The following is an 18,465-nucleotide window of genomic DNA, read 5'->3' as shown; positions in this document are numbered from 1 at the left end:
CTAACCTGTAATCCAGGATCTTCTCAAAAAAGGAAATCCTATACAATGGCACCCCACTCCAGTACTCTTGCCTGGAAAACCCCATAGACGGAGGAGCCTGGTAGGCTGCAGTCCATGGGGTCGCTAAGAGTCAGGCACGACTGAGCACTTCCCTTTCACTTTTCACTTTTCTGCATTGGAGAAGGAAATGGCAACCCACTCCAGTGTTCTTGCCTGGAGAGTCCCAGGGACAGGGGAGCCTAGTAGGCTGCCGTGTATGGGGTCACACAGAGTTGGACACGACTGAAGCGACTTAGCAGCAGCAGCATACCTTTATCTTACATAGCCTGCAAGAGAAGTAGAAAAAGGAATTGTTGCTTTACAACTGTTGCTACGCTGGGGTAAACAACCTATTGTTTAAAGCTTTATTTGAAGTCCATTCTTGTTGGTGGGAATGGACCATTAAATATTCTTATTAAAGAATTCCAGTTGATAACAAATGAGGACCTCTCAGTTGGAAATGTTTGTCATTTCCTCCTATTACAGTTTTACTGAATACGCAATCAAAAAAGTTTTTTCAATTTCCATCCATGTTTAAATGCCATCTTTATGTAAATTCTTTTCATCTTCTCAAACCCGTGACTCTTAATGAAAGGCATATACTGATAGTATAGCATCAATCCCCATGGTGAGTTTTATTATTATTTAGATGCGAAATTATATACAAGCTAAACATCCATTGTTCAAGAACAATTCACTGTATGACATCAAACTATTTTGGGAAACTCATGTCCAAAATATCAAATTATAATTATCATCATCAATTAGTATTTACTAGACATATGTATATTCATAGAATTATTAGCTAAAACTGAACACAGTGCATAAACTTTGCACTCTATGAGTTTAAATTTAAAGTAGAAAGTACTGTTGTGCACACATTAAACAATCTGACGATAGTACAAAGATTTTTATTGTATTAAAGTATAAAGAATCTATTGTTTGAAACACTAATATGTTTGGCTACACCTTAACTCTTTTGAAAGAATATTATAGTCACTGTGTGGATTTCAGCCGTTATGTAAATAGCAGGCAAAGATTCCATAAAGGAATTAAACTGCAGGTTCGTGTTTACCAGCAGCATTTGTGGTAAATTATTTGGTATGTTTATAATTCTAACCTAATCTCATTATACATATACAGAGATTTATTTTCCAAATTCGCTCTTATTACTTAACTATGGTTTTCAGTCATTGATTGATGAAACTGTTATCTTCAGCTGACATAGGTACAATTACTCATTAATGCCCACACCTACAGCACATCTCAGTGAATGTTTCTAATTTTTCTAAAGTTGATGGATGATTAAAACTAATTATCAAAAATCTTTCTCCTTTTAATATTGGTCAGAGCCATCTTTCTCCGGGCCCTTAAATTGTTTCCACGCTGGCACAGTCAAGTAGAGAATTAAGGAAACCACTTGAAAACTCTCAGGTCAAAATTTGGAGGTGGAAAATGTGTTTCAAGAGAAGAAAAGGTGTTTTACTTTAATTTTCAGCCTATTTCTTCCTTTTGATCAAATTAACTTAATTCACCTGGCCAATTACCTACGTAGACTCAAACAAGAAACATTCCTATAATATCAATAATTAAATTTTTATTTCCCTTATTTATAAATAATTTCTTCTCCTAAACTCCTCCACAGTTCTAATGCTTATGAAAATGTTTAATTTACAGGAAATACACAGTTCTCTGTAGTGACTTTTTTTTTAGTGCCCCTTCACCTGTCCTTTTATCCTTATAGCTAGTCTATTCACCAACCAGAATCCCTTCCACCCTTTGAAAGTATAGGGCCAGGCTTACTTCACTGGGAAGATGCTTCTCAATGTGCATTTTACTGATCTCTGTCTCACCAGAACAGACTTCTGTTCCCTAGTACACACCTGGTGCTTTGGGGTGGGTCCTGATTGTGGACATTATCCACCCAGGAATGGCTGAAGTCTGTACGTGATCACTGATCATGCTCCTTTACTGTGCCGTCTCCCCTTTGGAGGTCATGCCAGGGTGGAACCTGGTTTTGCAATAATCATTGAATGGAAGAAGGATGCAGCTGAGCTCTGGGGGTGGGAAACCATCATGCAGTCTTCTGCAATAGCTGTTATCTCAAATGGGGCCTTATCCTTCACTGTCAGGCCTTGTTCTGCCTTGTGTCACTTGAGATAATGCCAGATCTTGCACTGTTTTTTATATGCATTTTCTAAGCAGAAATGCCCTTGTGGTCTGAAATGTCTGATCCCTCCCGCCCCAATCATATGAGGCAACCTTTATTGTTTCTCCATCCCCACCTGATCCTGCCCTTTGACCCCTGCCTGCTACAGCCCACAGAGCTGCCTTGATACCCAGTTATCTCCACTCAGTCCTTATCACACTTGAGGACGTGTGACCTTGTGACCACACAGGGTCCTCTTCCCTCCACTCAACAGTACCCTATCCTGGTTCTCCACGTCAGGTCATAATTCTTCCCAGGCGTGTTTACTAGTTCATGTATCTTTCTTCATCTTTTACATGTTCCCTGTTGCCCAGGTTTCTATTATTAGACATGTTCTGTTTTCATTCAGAATGATCTCACCAAGTAATGTCATCAGTGTCCAAGACTTTAATTCCAGTCTTAATACCAATGGCCTTTAAGTGGCTCTCCTAAGCTCTGGGTACATATATCTGGGTACAGAAGAATTAGACATAAATTCTTAGGTTTTTGTGAGCTGACCTATACATCTTCCTATCATTTCCACTGTGACAGGGTTTAATTAATTTGTAAATATAAAAATTAAATAAAATTAAATGAGTTTAGAAAATGCTTATTTTCTAAACCACTTTATATTTTTTCTATAATGCTGTTTCCTAATGTAGGATCCAGAGACGTTATAAGAAGTAGAAAAACTATAGTATATACAGATAGTACAGAATTATATTCTCTTAAAATAATTAGGCATAGTGCAAAAGATTTCTGCCAATGTGGTATTTTACCAAAAAAAAAAAGAGGTTTCCTCCAAACTACATAGACAAATGTCTTTTTAGAGAAGAAACTGGTCAAAATTATAATACTAGGATATGTTGAGATCGTATGTTGAGATTTCTCTGCAGAATAGAAAGTACTCTGGAAAATATCTAAATTCTTGAGAATGTGTGGAAATAACTCACATCTACAGAGCAATCAAAATATGTATCACAATCATGTACATGAGCTTATATAATTTTTAAAACAGTCCCATGAATTAATGGGTGAAATGTTGTCCTGTATTGACTGATTTTAAAAGAAATACTCAGCTTCGAGAAGCTTAAATGACTTTTCCAAGATCACACAACTTATAAGTGTGGTTGCTGATAAAGTGCCCTCTCTGTATGTGAGCCTGTGCCCAAACTCCTCCCAAGGCACTGATGCTAAGAAAGTAGCTGAAGTTTTACATGAATATATAATAAGTACATTTCAAGTGAAGAAAATGTACATTTATTATTTAGGTATTTCTGTATTTCATTCTTCAAACTTCATTTCAATAAATCTCCCTCTAGGCATGAACAAAATGGACAACTAATTCTATTCCCTAAATATTTGCCATGATCTTTAATGGTTGCCATGAAATTACAGCAGAAGATGGATTCACAAGGCTCTAGAGTGTTGTCTTTTTTAGCACTACTCAAACATCCATAAAGATACCAAGTAACACATGGTGTAACTGTACTTAAAATACTATAAACTGATAGTTTCAAGCAGGTAACGGCCAGGATTTCGCTTTTACCATTATTCAGTTCAGTTCAGTCGCTCAATCATGTCTGACTCTTTGCGACCCCATGAATCGCAGCACACCAGGCCTACCTGTCCATCACCAACTCCCGGAGTTCACTCAGACTCACGTCCATCAAGTCAGTGATGCCATCCAGCCATCTCATCCTCTGTCGTCCCTTTCTCCTCCTGCCCCCAATCACTCCCAGCATCAGAGTCTTTTCCAATGAATCAACTCTTCGCATGAGGTGGCCAAAGTACTGGAGTTTTAGCTTTAGCATCACTCCTTCCAAAGAACACCCAGGGCTGATCTCCTTTAGAATGGACTGGTTGGATCTCCTTGCAGTCCAAGAGACTCTCAGGAGTCTTCTCCAACACCACAGTTCAAAAGCATCAATTCTTCAGCGCTCAGCTTTCTTCACAGTCCAACTCTTGCATCCATACATGACCACTGGAAAAACCATAGCCTTGACTAAACGGACCTTTGTTAGCAAAGTAATGTCTCTGCTTTTCAATATGCTATCTAGGTTGGTCATAACTTTTCTTCCAAGGAGTAAGCGTCTTTTAATTTCATGGCTGCAGTCACCATCTGCAGTAATTTTGGAGCCCCAAAAAATAAAGTCTGACACTGTTTCCACTGTTTCCCCATCTATTTCCCCTGAAGTGATGGGACCAGATGCTCTGATCTTCGTTTTCTGAATGTTGAGCTTTAAGGCAACTTTTTCACTCTCCTCTTTCACTTTCATCAAGAGGCTCTTTAGTTCCTCTTCACTTTCTGCCATAAGGGTGGTGTCATCTGCATATCTGAGGTTATTGATATTTCTCCCAGCAATCTTGATTCCAGCTTGTGCTTCTTCCAGTCCAGCGTTTCTCATGATGTACTCTGCATATAAGTTAAATAAGCAGGGTGACAATATACAGCCTTGACGTACTCCTTTTCCTATTTGGAACCAGTCTGTATTATTACTGATCATAATTTAGATTTTAAGAAACTTTGGGATTTAAATCCTTAGTTTTAATTAATCTCTAATTTACTTGTATATTCAACTTAAAACATTGTTTTTGTGGAAGGAAGAGAAAAACTGAACTTCTCCATTAATAAGGCATTCAGAATAAGATTTTAAACAAAATTTGAGACTCTAATCCACCCTCATGTATGATGTCCTACCCTATTCTACACTTATATTTTCATAATGCTTTTGTAAAAACAGCAGAAATGATACTTTATCTATTAATGAATGTATCTTTCTTTTAAACATAATAAACTCATTAGATATATCAGAAAATATAAAGCTAGTTTGAAGTTGAAATTTCATTTGGAATGAAAATCAATTTTACACCTAGGTATTTTATGTGTGTGTACTCAGGTTATAGAAAATAAGACTTAACCAAACATTTCCAGGTTTTGTGGCCATTAGCTTTGCTCTTACACCACAAAGATATTTATATCTGTGCCATTTTTTAACCCCCTGGAATAATCAAAGACTGAAACAATCCTTTCTTCCTTGAACACATTGGTCTGTCACATCTCTGTAATCATTAGTTGGTTATCAAAATTCTAATATGCTTAATAATAGGGGCATGAGATAAGCACATGGACTGTTTACTGTTCTGATACAGGATATTGATTCGACACAAAACAGTTTTTACTTGTAATCATAAAAAACTTTAGCATCCTACATACATTACATGGCACTCCCTAATCATGAAGAGTTAAGCTCGCTCTTTTTGGGCTCCAACACTTACCACAGAAATGCTTTACAGTATCTATATAATTTTTCTTCTTTTTGTCCCTTCTTTATAGTTGTTTGAAATTACAGTGCCTCTCTCTCAAGGCCCCAAACCAGTAACAATCAGTTTTGCCAATCACACCTCCTGCCGATGCATGTCTAAGCTGGATGTTTACAGACAAGTCCATTCAATTATTAGACGCTCCCTGCCAGCAGCACTACCACAGTGAGTATGACTTTGATCTGCTTTTTTCTGCATCCTCTACTAACATAAAATTACTTCCAAGTAAACACAGGTGATTAAAAGAATTTTTGTGAAATGTGCTATATTTCTCTATCAAATAAAACAAGACAAATTTGAAAATGCACTGTGAACATAAAATTAAACTGAAACAGGAAAACCTATGTTATAGACAAAATAGCTTACCATATAAAGTAAGTATTTGTCTGTGGAAAGACACAGATGCCACCAACATTTAACACTCATACAATCAGGTGTGCAAATTCATAGATGGATGTCAAAACTAAAAACATTTGAGTCTTAAGATTTTTGGCCCAAAACAAAAAGTAAACATGAATATATTATTTTATATCTTTTATAGCAAATTCAGTTGCCTTTCTTCCATCTCAATTAGTTTTTCACAACATATCAATTCATATTATTTCAGCAAGGATTGGATATTGAAATATTAATACTTTAAAAATTTTTTCTTAATATTATTTCATATTCACTCTCAAAGAAACATTTGTTATTCAACATAATTTCCCATCCTATTTTTTAGTTGGTTTTATGGTTTAGCATATACGGCACTATATGCTTCATTAGATCTTATAAAGAGCCTGGATAGAGCATAATGGATTGACTCTGTGAACAGTTTATAACGAATTGTTACGCATTGCCACCTGAGGCCTAGGAACTTTCTATCCCCAAATGAGAACCCAGAACTTTGTTCTTTAAGACGGCCAGGGCATATAGCACAGGCATGTAAAGAAACCTTGTATAACTCCAACATTTATAATAAAAGTATAAATAAATTGATGAGTAAACATATGCATCACCAAAAACTTTTCTAGGAACCTTCCCTTTTAGGGGACTTGACCATAAGCGTGATGTGCTAATGGCATCCCCTGCTGCATCTCTTTGTGCTGCTTTACTTAGTGTGAGAGGTGGAAGTCCTTACCTTTCCAGAGACACTTTAGGTAAAACTCTTGGGTAGCCTACTTTGACTGACAGAAAGGAAAAGATCTTACAGGCATCTGTGAATAAATTCACACTGATGCAAGTACAGACAATGGCTCCCTGAAGTAGTAGAGAGATTTCATTCACACAGTCCTGGGAATTCTAGTCACTTGTATCCCTTGGCAAGTCATCTAATCTAAGCACTTCAGTCATAATTTCTGTGCTAATGGTTTCGAGAATTACAATGCAAGATCTGAGCATTTTGCTGATTATATTAATTATAGTTAATATTTTATCGAAGTCCCTTTTATATGCATGCATGCACTTCACTCCTGTCTGACTCTGCAACCCCATGGACTATAGCCCACCAGGCCCCTCTGTCCATGGGATTCTCCAAGCAAGAGTACTAGAGTGGGTTGCCATTTCCTCTTCAGGGGATCTTCCCCACCCAAGAATTGAACCCACATCTCGTACATCCCCTGCATTGGTAGGCAGGTTCTTTACCACTGCTGCTGCTGCTGCTGCTAAGTTGCTTCAGTCGTGTCTGACTGTGCAACCCCATAGACGGCAGCCCACTAGGCTCCTCTGTCCCTGGGATTCTCCAGGCAAGAATACTGGAGTGGGTTGCCATTTCCTTCTCCAGTGCCACCCTTTTATATAACTGTGTTTATTTATAATCATATTAGATGTAATAGGTACAGAATCAAAGATTTATTATGTCTGTTTATTTACCTCTACATTATTCATAGTAATGATCTTTCACATTCTTTGAGGCCTTGGAATCACACAGTTGTCACTAATTACCTCTTTTCCTTGTATCATATCCAAATGCTATTGATTATTTTGGGGGAGAGGGGAGACAGCCACTCCAGCCTAAACTGACCATTTCATTTCCATCATTGCCATCCCATCTACTTCTTTCTGCATGGATTTCTGATTTAATGAAGTGGTTTAAGTACTGTCTTTCTTGTACCAAATATGTCTCCAGTTGCTGAGTAATGTCACAAGTTAGCTTTAAAAGGCATCATTTCATTCACCTGACCAGAATCCTTTGGTGACTTTCAACTTCCCAAAGAACTGGACACCGATTTTCCACCTCTGTCATCTGGCATCAGCCTTCCTTTCTTGTTTTGCTTCCCATTCTTCTCCAAGTCTGTGTTTCACAAAGTCTGATTCCCTGAAGACCAAGCTCATTTCCTGCTCTGTATCTTGTTTCTATTCTGGCCTAGCTTAAAATAAATGTCCTTTCTTTTCTGCCTTTCCAAAGTCCTATCCATTTCTCAGAGTTCAGGTGGTGGTCTTTCTCCTGCCCCTGTCTTGTCCAAGCATCACAGGTACCTTTTGCTTCTTGAATACCCACAGCAATGACTGTATTTACTCTGTCCTTGCACAGATTTTTAGGGCTCTGTAAAAGTTGCATGTGAAACTGGTTTGTGAGATTATTTTAGGCAGGTTTATGTGTTCTATAATGTCCAGCTCATAACACTTAAGAATCACTGAGCCATGCCTACTTCAGGTCCGAGCAGACATTGTCTCGCTTAATGCTCACCAAAACATCTATGAAGCTGGTGGTAGGATTAGCCTTATTTTACCGATGAAGCAGATAATCACACCCCAAACTTGGGGACTGTAAACACATATACTACACTCATCAACAAATGCTTGCTAAATAACTTACTCATCTGTATATATCTCATAGCATTTGTGTATTTTACTCATTTCTTCATCATTACTTGCACACTGCATGCTGTTCGAGGTCAAGAAGAGAGAAAAAGAGCAAAAAGATCTTGGGTCTTGGGGTAAACCAGAGCTGAATGAGGTCTGCCACTAATTAGCTTTTTAAGATTGGGCATTTCATGTCTCTGAATTTCAGTTTGCTTATATATAAAATGTAAAGATATAAAAAGGGTTGAAGGAAATGGGGCATACTTCTACTGTGCTGAGAATGGTGTCTAGCATCTGAGAGATAGTCATTAAGGGGCAGATTTATTATCATCATGAAGATTCATGTTGAATTCATTTCCTTGTCTCTGTGTTTTTCAGTGAGTTTTACTGCATAAAATTAAGAATTGTATTTTATATTCCAAGCCAGTACACACAAAACTGTGTGTATAGCAATATCTAATTATGTATATGTCATCACCGACTACATGGACATAAGTTCGCTCTGGGAGTTGGTGATAGACAGGGAGGCCTGGCGTGCTGCAGTCCATGGGGACAAAGAGTCAGACACGACTGAGAGACTGAACTGAACTGAGCTGTGTATATATGTTTGTGATATTCATAATATATATAAAATTTTAAAGTAGATGTCTGTATTACTTTACCTATAGTTATGCAGCCATATAAAACTATAAAAATAAAACAAAGTTTTGTTTTAAATTATTTCCTTTATTATTCAACCTTTTTTTTTTTATTATCATCCCTTAAGGATCCTTTTATAGACGTTTTTTCCTAATTACCTACCCCATGAAATTTTAATGCCACAGACATATTTACATCTCTTTATATATCTTAAATATGTCTGGCCTTTATACATTAAAGAGGAAATATAAAGGTTTGTTTTTTTATTCAGTATAGGATTAAAAAGGACAAAATAAAAATTTTATAGTGAAAAGTTAAAAAACAATGTAAAATCTGTTAATACTGAATATAACTTTATAACTATGTGCTGGGAAACATATAAAGTAATACATTTACTTATAAATGGTAATATATCAAATTACATATGGAAAGTAGCAACTGATATAAATGTACAATACAAATAAAAATTTTCAAACATTTAAAATAATAATTTTCCAGCAAAAGTAAAATATTTTTAAAAATAAGTTTTAAAAAATTTTTTGAGAAATTAATTTTTTTGAACTTCTGCTTTCTATGAGAAAACAATAATAACCTGTATAACTACCAGATACTCACGTAGAGGGTGTCAACAATGTTTCTTCTTGGCATCTGACATGCTAATGTTTTGATTAACTTTTGTAGAATTAACTAATAAATGTAAACTCTTTAATTCTCAAAGCTCAGGTTTCACACAAAACAGATCAAGCAGAAGCCACAGAGCAGCCCACAGGGTACCTCTCAGTGTATGACTTTGAGATAAGGTCAAGAGGAATTCTTTCAGTTACAGCCATTTACTCACTGTACTTTTGTAGTCTTATTTTGTATACACTTTAGATATGTTACCCATGCCAAGGCTTGTGTGGTAGCCAATAAAACCTAATAGAAATTAAATAATAAGGAATAAGACTTTGTTGGTTTTGGAGAGCCAGAAACCGTTATCAGATCCAAGATTCCTCCTCCTCAATACCTAATTTTTACCCTCTTACAGATGATATTTTTCTCATTATGAATGCATGTCTTATTACGTGTGGTGCACTTAAATACTTTTTTCCTATTGTTCTCTCTTTTTTTTAATGTTGGTCTCAACCTATTATAAGTTGTGACCCACAATTTAACTGGAAAACTACCACAGTGATCATGGATATATGATGAATACATAACTATGTTTTGAAATCATTACCTTTGTTAACAAGAGTTAAGAGGAACCACCACCACAATGGCTAAAAGAAAAAGGCAGAGAAAACTAAGTGTTTGAGTTGATGTAGTACAATGGGAATCACAGATAAATATGTAAAATTGTGCAACTGCTTTGTAAAATATATTGGCTGATGCTTATGAGCTTAAATACACACTTACAATATGATTAATAACTTCCCCTTCTAGGTATTTACCCAAGAGAACTATAAATATATTTCCATATCATAACTTGTAGACAAATGTTCATATAAGCTCTGTAACCAATAACTGGGAACAAACCAACATCAATCAAAGGTGAATGAACAAACAAATTGCATTATATCCATAAAGTAGAATATTACTGAGCAGTCTAAAAAGAATGACCTGTGGATGCACATAACAACATAAACCGATCTCAAAAACATTCAATTGAGTGAAAGAAGCTAGGCTAAAAAAAATGCATACTATAGGATTCATTTTACATGAAACCCTAGAAAAAATGAATATAATCTAGACTCAGAGGAAGGAATATCATTGTTTAGTCACTAAGTCATGTCCAACTCTTTGCAACCCATGGCCTGCAGCCTACCAGGCTCCTCTGTCCATGGGATTTCCCAGGCAAGAATACTGGAGCAGGTTGCCATTTCTTTCTCCAGGGGATCTTTCTAGGGATCAAACCCACGTCTCCTGCATTGGCAGGCAGATTCTTTACCACTGAGCCACCAGGGAAACCCTAATGAGAGTTACACAGGTGTATAAATTTGGGAAAAGGCCATGAATTTAAAATAGGAGCTATGTAGGCATTTTATTGTGGGCAAATTATTCCTCAGTAAAATTGATTCTTTCTAATGCCAAATGAAAAAGACCCTTTCATTAACTATAATTTTTAAATTAGTGGTAGATGTCTTCAAACCTTTCTGGTGACACTTTAAGTCAAGATTATATGATTCCTTCCAGGGAGGGCTTACCAGCATTCCTTTCTACAGAGACTGAAATTTCGCTCAGATGCAACAATGTCCTGTTTCTGCTCCACCCTGGCTCCCACCCACCACTGCCAGCAAGATAACAAGTCTTGTCTTTCCTAAATGTTTGGTGTTACATTTACATTACTATGATGTTAACTAAGTAGCAGATTTTTTTTTACATTATCTGTGAACAAGTATAACTAATTAAAAGAATCTTTTGCAAAATGAGTCATTCATAATATAATTATGGAGTCTCTGGAATGGACAAAGAATGTTTCTTCTGGGTACTGTGAGAGAAGGACAAAGATGAGCTTGACTGCCTCTAACCTCTGAGCATTCAGAGTCAAAGGGCAATGCATGTTACATTGATATTTTTTTAATTTTACCAAATGTTACCATGCACCATGTATCTGCCACCCATGGCGCATGCTCCTAACTCCTGACACCAGGTGGCTGCCATGATGGCAGACACCAAAGAAGAGGGTGCTTCCTGCAGGTGGCTTCCTGGTTTGAAAATTCATTCTCTGCTCACTAGCTCTCTGAGTTTTGCTAAGTTCTAAAAACTTTTGTGACAGATTTTCCTCACTTTTAAAATTAAATTGAAATGTTCATATAGCATAACATTTATGATCAAATCCTCACAATCTATTCAACAACATGATACTATATTGCATGTTAATCTAAGATTATAATAGCATAGCATACTAAAATAACAGTGATGATAATGATGACAGATCTACTTCATAGATGTGTAGTGATGTTTATAATCAGTATTTGCATTAAATATTAGCCCAATTCCTGACATACAGTAAGCATTCAATAAACACTGGCTTCTATTTTTACTAACATTTTACAAGTGGAAAAATCGAGTCTGGGAAATGTTAATTTGCATATACAAAGCTAAACAGTTTTAAAAGAAGTGCCAGAGAGAGATAAAAAGCCAAGTGTCTCTTTTTCTTACCTCTATGCTTTCCTCAATAGTGTGCATCATTTCTAGTATTTACGAAAAGATCTCAAGTCTCAATATCAGCAGCACCAAAAAATATTATAAGTTCCACAGGTAGAAGAGATTATCTCTAACAGAAATGGTTAAATATCAATATTTATATTGGTGTTTTCATATTCTCTTTTTTCCAATTATTTCCTCTTCTATTTTCCTTCAGGTTGAATTCCATGTATTTCTAGGGTCCCTTTAATGATAGACACTCTCTTTTAATGGAGGGAGCCATTTATGATTAAAAAGTGATACCCTAGATTTTTCTACTCAGTGTTTATTCATTTATGAATATTTATGTTGAGTCTTCTATGTGCATAGCATTGTGCTCGGAAATGTAGGATATTTTTAATGGATTATATAATTTCTCAACTAAAGTAACTCATGTACCAGAGTGCAAATAAAGACATATATATCTAGTATAAGAAGCATATAATACACCTATGCTCTGCTTCATTCAGTCATTTAATGAAAAAGTTATTGTGTGCCTTCTAGGTACCACTGTAGTGCTAGGCTATGGAGAGAGAAAGAAAGAACGGCCTGGTGGCAATATAGTAGGTGGATCAGAGAAGCAAAACAGGAGTTGGAAAAAGTGGAGAGGAAGCTTCTGAAAAAATCCAAGAGAGAAATCATGAGTGGGAACCAAAACAGTAGAAATGGGTGTGGAAAGATATTTTAAGAAATATAAGAAAGCGTGTGACTTGGGGACTGTGTCGGGGATGACAAAGTTGAGGATGAAACTGCATGGATGATATTCAAAAAGGGAATACCTGTTTACAGGTAACAGTAAAAACCATGATCTTTGACTCCTTTCTGGGGAGTATGGAGTGGGAACTCTGTGTTAATGGACCCTTTACAGTTATGGCCATCTGTGCTTCAGAAAGAAGTCAGTAAAGTGCATGTATAAGGATGTTTCCTGTAGGATTGTTTAGAAACCCAAAATCTGGAAGAAACCCCAATGGCTACCAACAGGAGATTAATAAGTAATAGTGTACCCACTTGTGGACTAATAAAGATAATGGAGCAAATTTTATGAAGTGACATATAAAGATGTCCATAATAGATTGTTTAATGGAAAAAGGAAATTTCAGAATGGTCTGAAAGGCTTTATCCCATTTTCTCATCAACTAAAACTGTATGTGATCATACAAATGTATTTGCCTTAAAAAAATGAATCTGAAATTATATAAAACCATTAGAATTGGACAGCACCTGTGGGTGGGAGTAGTTTGAGAGGGAATGTTTGCATTTTATTTTATGTATTCTTATATCATCTTAATGCTTTTTCATAAGCATCACTGATTCTGTAATACACAGGTAAGAAAAGAGATGATCCCTTCCGTGTACCACTTATTGTTAACCTGTCTCTCCACAGGTGCCAGGCTGCAAACAAGACTTGCCCCGCAGATTACATTTGGAATAACCACGTCTGCAGATGCCTGGCTCAGCATGATTTTATTTTTTCCCCCAGTGCTGGAGATGGTAAGCCAAATGATGCTTTAAGACTAAATGCCAAGGGTCTCTCTGTTGATTAACAAATACCTAATATTAAAATCACACGTACAATATTCATCCTCAAGCTTTGAAATAAGTCACTACAAAATAGGACACTTTCTGCTTCACTTTCTGCTTCTGGTATTGTTTTGAACTTCTCTGTAAAGGAAGCTACCTGTGGAAAGGAAGACACTTCTAAGTGCTCTTCATTGTTTCACTCCACACCCAGAACCGAGTAAGGGATAGTAAAGCTGTCCTGACTGTGTTTGTCTAGACTCTGCAGACGGATTCCATGACATCTGTGGGCCCAACAAGGAGCTGGATGAAGAGACCTGTCAATGCGTCTGCAAAGGGGGACTTCAGGCTTCCAGCTGTGGACCCCACAAGGAACTAGACAGAGACTCATGCCAGTGTGTCTGTAAAAACAAACTTTTCCCCAGCTCATGTGGGGCCAACAGAGAATTTGATGAAAACACATGCCAGTGCATATGTAAAAAAACCTGCCCAAGAAATCAGCCCTTAAACCCTGGAAAATGTGCCTGTGAATGTACAGAAAATCCACAGAAATGCTTCTTAAAAGGAAAGAAGTTTCAGCATCAAACATGCAGGTGAGAAACCTTCATAAAGAGTATTAATTTATCTTATATTGGGGATAGTTTTCTCAATTCAAAGCAATTTTCTCAGCCAAAATACTGGTTTGTTAGAATGGGACCATTTAAGTTCTGTAAGATGAATTATGATATTTTGTAAACAATGCTAAATTTGGGGGAGACTGTTTGCTCCTGAAAAAGCAAGATGAGATCCCTGGAAACCAAAATGAGATCCAAGCTCAGACTGCACTAAGTCCTCGTCCCAGAGGCTAAGAGAGCAGCTCGCAACAGGAGTTAGATGACAGATGCATAGGACAGTCATTTCTGGAGCATCTTCAACATACACCCAGGCAGCACACACCTACCCCCACCAAAAATGACAGTGCAGTCAGATGTAATTTTGGACAAATGTTCTAAGTGCAGAAAATGTTGTGCGAAGTTCACAAAGGACAGGATAATACCATTTACTGTGGAATTGTATCTAGAAATGAAAATAGTAAGGCTAAGTATTTAATGAGAATTAGAGAAATATATTAACATATTGTTAAAGGTTACTCAAGGCATTCCTTAAACCTGATTTGGCTTCCTTCATCACAGAAAAAAAAAAAAAAAGAGTCTCCTGGACTCAGGCCCTTTCAGTGTTCATCCCTGACCTTCTTCCTCTGATCCAAGAATAAGCCAGCTCTAGGTGTTTGACACAGCCTCCCACTTTGCTTCAGCATCGCTCCACCAATCACACCCCTTCTCTTCCACACCTTTAATGTCCTCAACTCTGTAGTTTTATCCCTCCAATTTAAAAACGTTCTCAAATTTCTTTATTGGCATCTTACTGCAATGTTGAACTTTCTTCAGCAACTAGCTCTGTCCTTGTCTTCTGAGTTGCTCCATGATGGGTCATTTTGCATTTATCTGTTCACCTCTTTCATCTCTTGTATTCACCCAGCTGTAATCCTGTTATGCCCTGAGGACTCCATGATTCAGCTTTGTTTAAGGTTTCAATAGCCCCTTCATGGTCAGATTTCACAAACAGTCCGGTCTTACTGCAGTTTCTCTTTGGGCTTTCTGTTTGGGCCGAGAGAACGCTGTGCTTTCCTGATGGTCCTTTTAGTCTTCTCTCCACCTGTTCTCCGTCACCATCACTGGGTTCTCTTCTTCCACCAACTCTTTACAGATGGTGATAACCCCCACAGGACTTAACACTTACCTTCCATTATTTACAATATAGTGTCTATATGAATGTTAATCGTTACTTTTGTCTGCAGTAAACAGTGTCCTTCTTTTGATTCTCAAGAGCTTGTGTTACCATTTCAGTTCATCTTTCTGATGATCCAGCCACACTAACATGTTAGCTACTGCATGAGGAGACTTCCATGAACCTAGGTATCTCTTCTTCCATTACCATTTCAGAAAACCTTATAGGAATCCTTATGTTTCCTCTTTAGAGTATTTTTTAGCAATGATATTCCAATTTTACTTGCATATCCTATTCTAATTACCAAAAGGATATACCAAAACTATAGAAAAATATAGATACTAAATCTTTTTAAAGATCATTAAACCATTTTGCACATTGAATCCAAGTGAACCCAGTTTACAGTGAAAAGCCTGAAATTTTTGTTTACATAAAACTAACCAGTTACTATATTTTTCTACACAGTTCTTACATTAACTTAGAAAAAACGTCCCTATCATTGTATTTCTCCTCACAGAATACATTGTTTCTTAACGGCTTTCTATTTACTGAATTTCTTTCTATGTTCATTTTTCTAAGCATGTAATTCCAGATTTTATGCATATACTGAAACAAAAAAAAGATAGTTTGATATTTTGAAAAAATACATACTCCTCACTTTCTCATCATATTTATTCTAAAAGTGTACTGGGCAGAGTACCTATTCTGTGATTCATTACCTTAGTCAACAACTTTCATTGATTACTGAAAATCATATCTTTTTAGTAAAGGATTACCAGTATCCCTATACTAATGCATTTGTGTTTAGAAATGAAAGTAAATAAAATTTTAACTAGATATGCTTTCAGGAGCAAAAGAAATGATATTTCAAAACCCTCTTTGTAGTTTTTCTGTGGTACATTTCTGATTTCCAGGTGCCCTTGCATTTTTCTCCATGGTACATTATGTATACTCATCCCTCAGAAAGTCCTTCAAAGATGTTCTGTTCACAGGAGCAACAGGGCTGTGGATGTTATTGACTGCTGAGTCATTTGTCCTTTCACCACCGCTAGAAACTGGACATTGAGGGTGGGGGGAGAGGAACCTCCCCCACAGTGAATACTGTCCCTCCCTGCCCCTTCTCCCAGCCCACACTGCTTTTGCATGGCGTCCAGGTGGACGAGGGAGGCTGGCCACCCTTGTGCAGCAGCCAGGTGCCAGCCCAAGTTAAGAGTAAGGGTGGGGCCCTCCTGTGGACCACAGCCCTGCCAGAATGGCTGGGTTTAATCTCCCTGAAGTCTGGGTTCCAACCAAATCCCAGATTCTTGAGAATTCTGCCACGCTTATGTGATCATGCTAAATCGGCAGACCGTAAATACTCACTTTCAAAATTTCTGTTTTATGTTACTTTCAACTACAGAGCACAGACACTTCAAAAGAATGAGTGCTAACAACACCCCATTCTTCCATTTGTTACTTCTGCAAGCAAGACTTTTTTTTTTAGGCTTTTTCCATCCCTCTTAAATTTGGAAATTCCAGGCACAAACTTTAGCAATTTATAAACTGGACAACCGTTTTATGATAAAATGAGTAACTTTGTTCCAGTCTGAAACTTAGAAAAACACGAACGTGCGTTTGTAGCATAACAAATTCATCTCGTGGTCTTTAACAGAAGTCTGTCCTTCTTTGTTCCTCTAGTTGTTACAGACGACCATGTACAAATCGAGTCAAGCATTGTGAACAGGGACTTTCATTTAGTGAAGAAGTATGTCGCTGTGTCCCTTCATATTGGAAAAGACCACATGTGAACTAAGATTGTATCTTTTCTAGTTCGTCATTGTTCTTTCATGGGAAACCATGCTGCCATGTTAGAACTATGAACACAGAGACTTTGTGGACCGGGTAACAAAGACAAAAGTCAGTTTCCTGAACCACCTGGAGAATGTTACAGAAATGGACTGGAGCTCATCTGCAAAAGACCTCTTTAAAAGACTGGTTTTCTGCCAATGACCAAAAGCTGAGGTTTTCTCTTGTGATTGTTTTTTAAAAAGAATAATGACTATATAATTTATTTCCACTAAAAATATTGTTTCTGCATTCATTTTTATAGCAATAACAACTGGTAAAGCTCACTGTGATCAATATTTTTATATCATGCAAAATATGTTTAAAATAAAATGAAAACTGTATTATAAGCTGTAAGTTGAATCTGTTACCATCTTATGCTATCAGCAAAACCTGATATTGTGAAAAGTCACCTCCCCCTGTCCTCCCTGTTTTTTTTTTGTCTCTGGGTATCAGATTATGATTGCTGAGAAAAAGTATGTTCCTGTAAAAGAAAGTTTAAGATAGATAGCAGTTGCTATTACATTTTATTTTTAATCTCAATATATTTAATGAGTATAAATGTTTTAGCACATGGTACTTTTGAATTTATAGCCAAATGAATCAACAGAAAACATATCATCTTATTAGATAGTCTGCTTAGCATGGTTATATCACTGAAAGTTATTCAGTGCCCCAGGAGCATTCAGACTTAACCTGGTATAATAGCTATCACTATGTATTAATATTAAAATGGCTTTAAAATATTTTACTCAAAAATAATCTTTTCCAAATATTTAATTCCTTGTGACTAGCTAAATACTTTTTATAAGCTGAAGTGCTTCTATCCAACACATATAAGTTGGAAGTGACATTTAAATGCTCATATGTTAAAAAGCAACAGTCACACAGAGTACTTATTTCATTTTTTTTAAAGGCAACACACTAAGATATTTTTTTCTGAGAACAAATATTTGCTTACATAAATACAACCACATAAGTGGTTTGCTTGTTGAAAGAGAATTGATTATTTGCTTGTATGACATGGTTCCTAACAAAAATAAAAAACCACATAACTACTAGCAAATACATAAAAATAAGTAGTCCTAAAAGGAGAAAAAAGAATCTATAGAGTTATGTGAACATAAAAATAAGTCTTTTAAAACTTGCAAATATAATACAATGAAAAGGTATAGGTGACTACTGAGTACAATAAAAACATTAGTATCTATATGTTT

The 18,465-nt window shown here is 36.5% G+C and overlaps 1 protein-coding gene across 1 annotated transcript in view; it reads left to right on the top strand.

Annotated features, from left to right (window-relative positions):
• Nucleotides 1-17,598, top strand: part of VEGFC (vascular endothelial growth factor C) — an 85,650-nt gene extending 68,052 nt beyond the window's left edge. Inside the window, exons 4-7 of the mRNA XM_027529937.1 lie at nucleotides 5,565-5,716; nucleotides 13,524-13,630; nucleotides 13,917-14,250; nucleotides 17,102-17,598. Of these exons, the coding sequence (XP_027385738.1) occupies nucleotides 5,565-5,716; nucleotides 13,524-13,630; nucleotides 13,917-14,250; nucleotides 17,102-17,216 (708 nt within the window). The 3' untranslated portion in view covers nucleotides 17,217-17,598. The remainder of the gene's footprint in view (nucleotides 1-5,564; nucleotides 5,717-13,523; nucleotides 13,631-13,916; nucleotides 14,251-17,101) is intronic.
• The last annotated feature ends 867 nt before the right edge of the window (nucleotides 17,599-18,465 follow it).

The sequence above is a fragment of the Bos indicus x Bos taurus genome, chromosome 27 (genome assembly GCF_003369695.1).
Source record: "Bos indicus x Bos taurus breed Angus x Brahman F1 hybrid chromosome 27, Bos_hybrid_MaternalHap_v2.0, whole genome shotgun sequence".
NCBI lineage: Eukaryota > Metazoa > Chordata > Mammalia > Artiodactyla > Bovidae > Bos > Bos indicus x Bos taurus.
The sequence above is the reverse complement of the archived record's forward strand: the minus strand, read 5'-3'. Positions and strand labels throughout refer to the sequence as shown.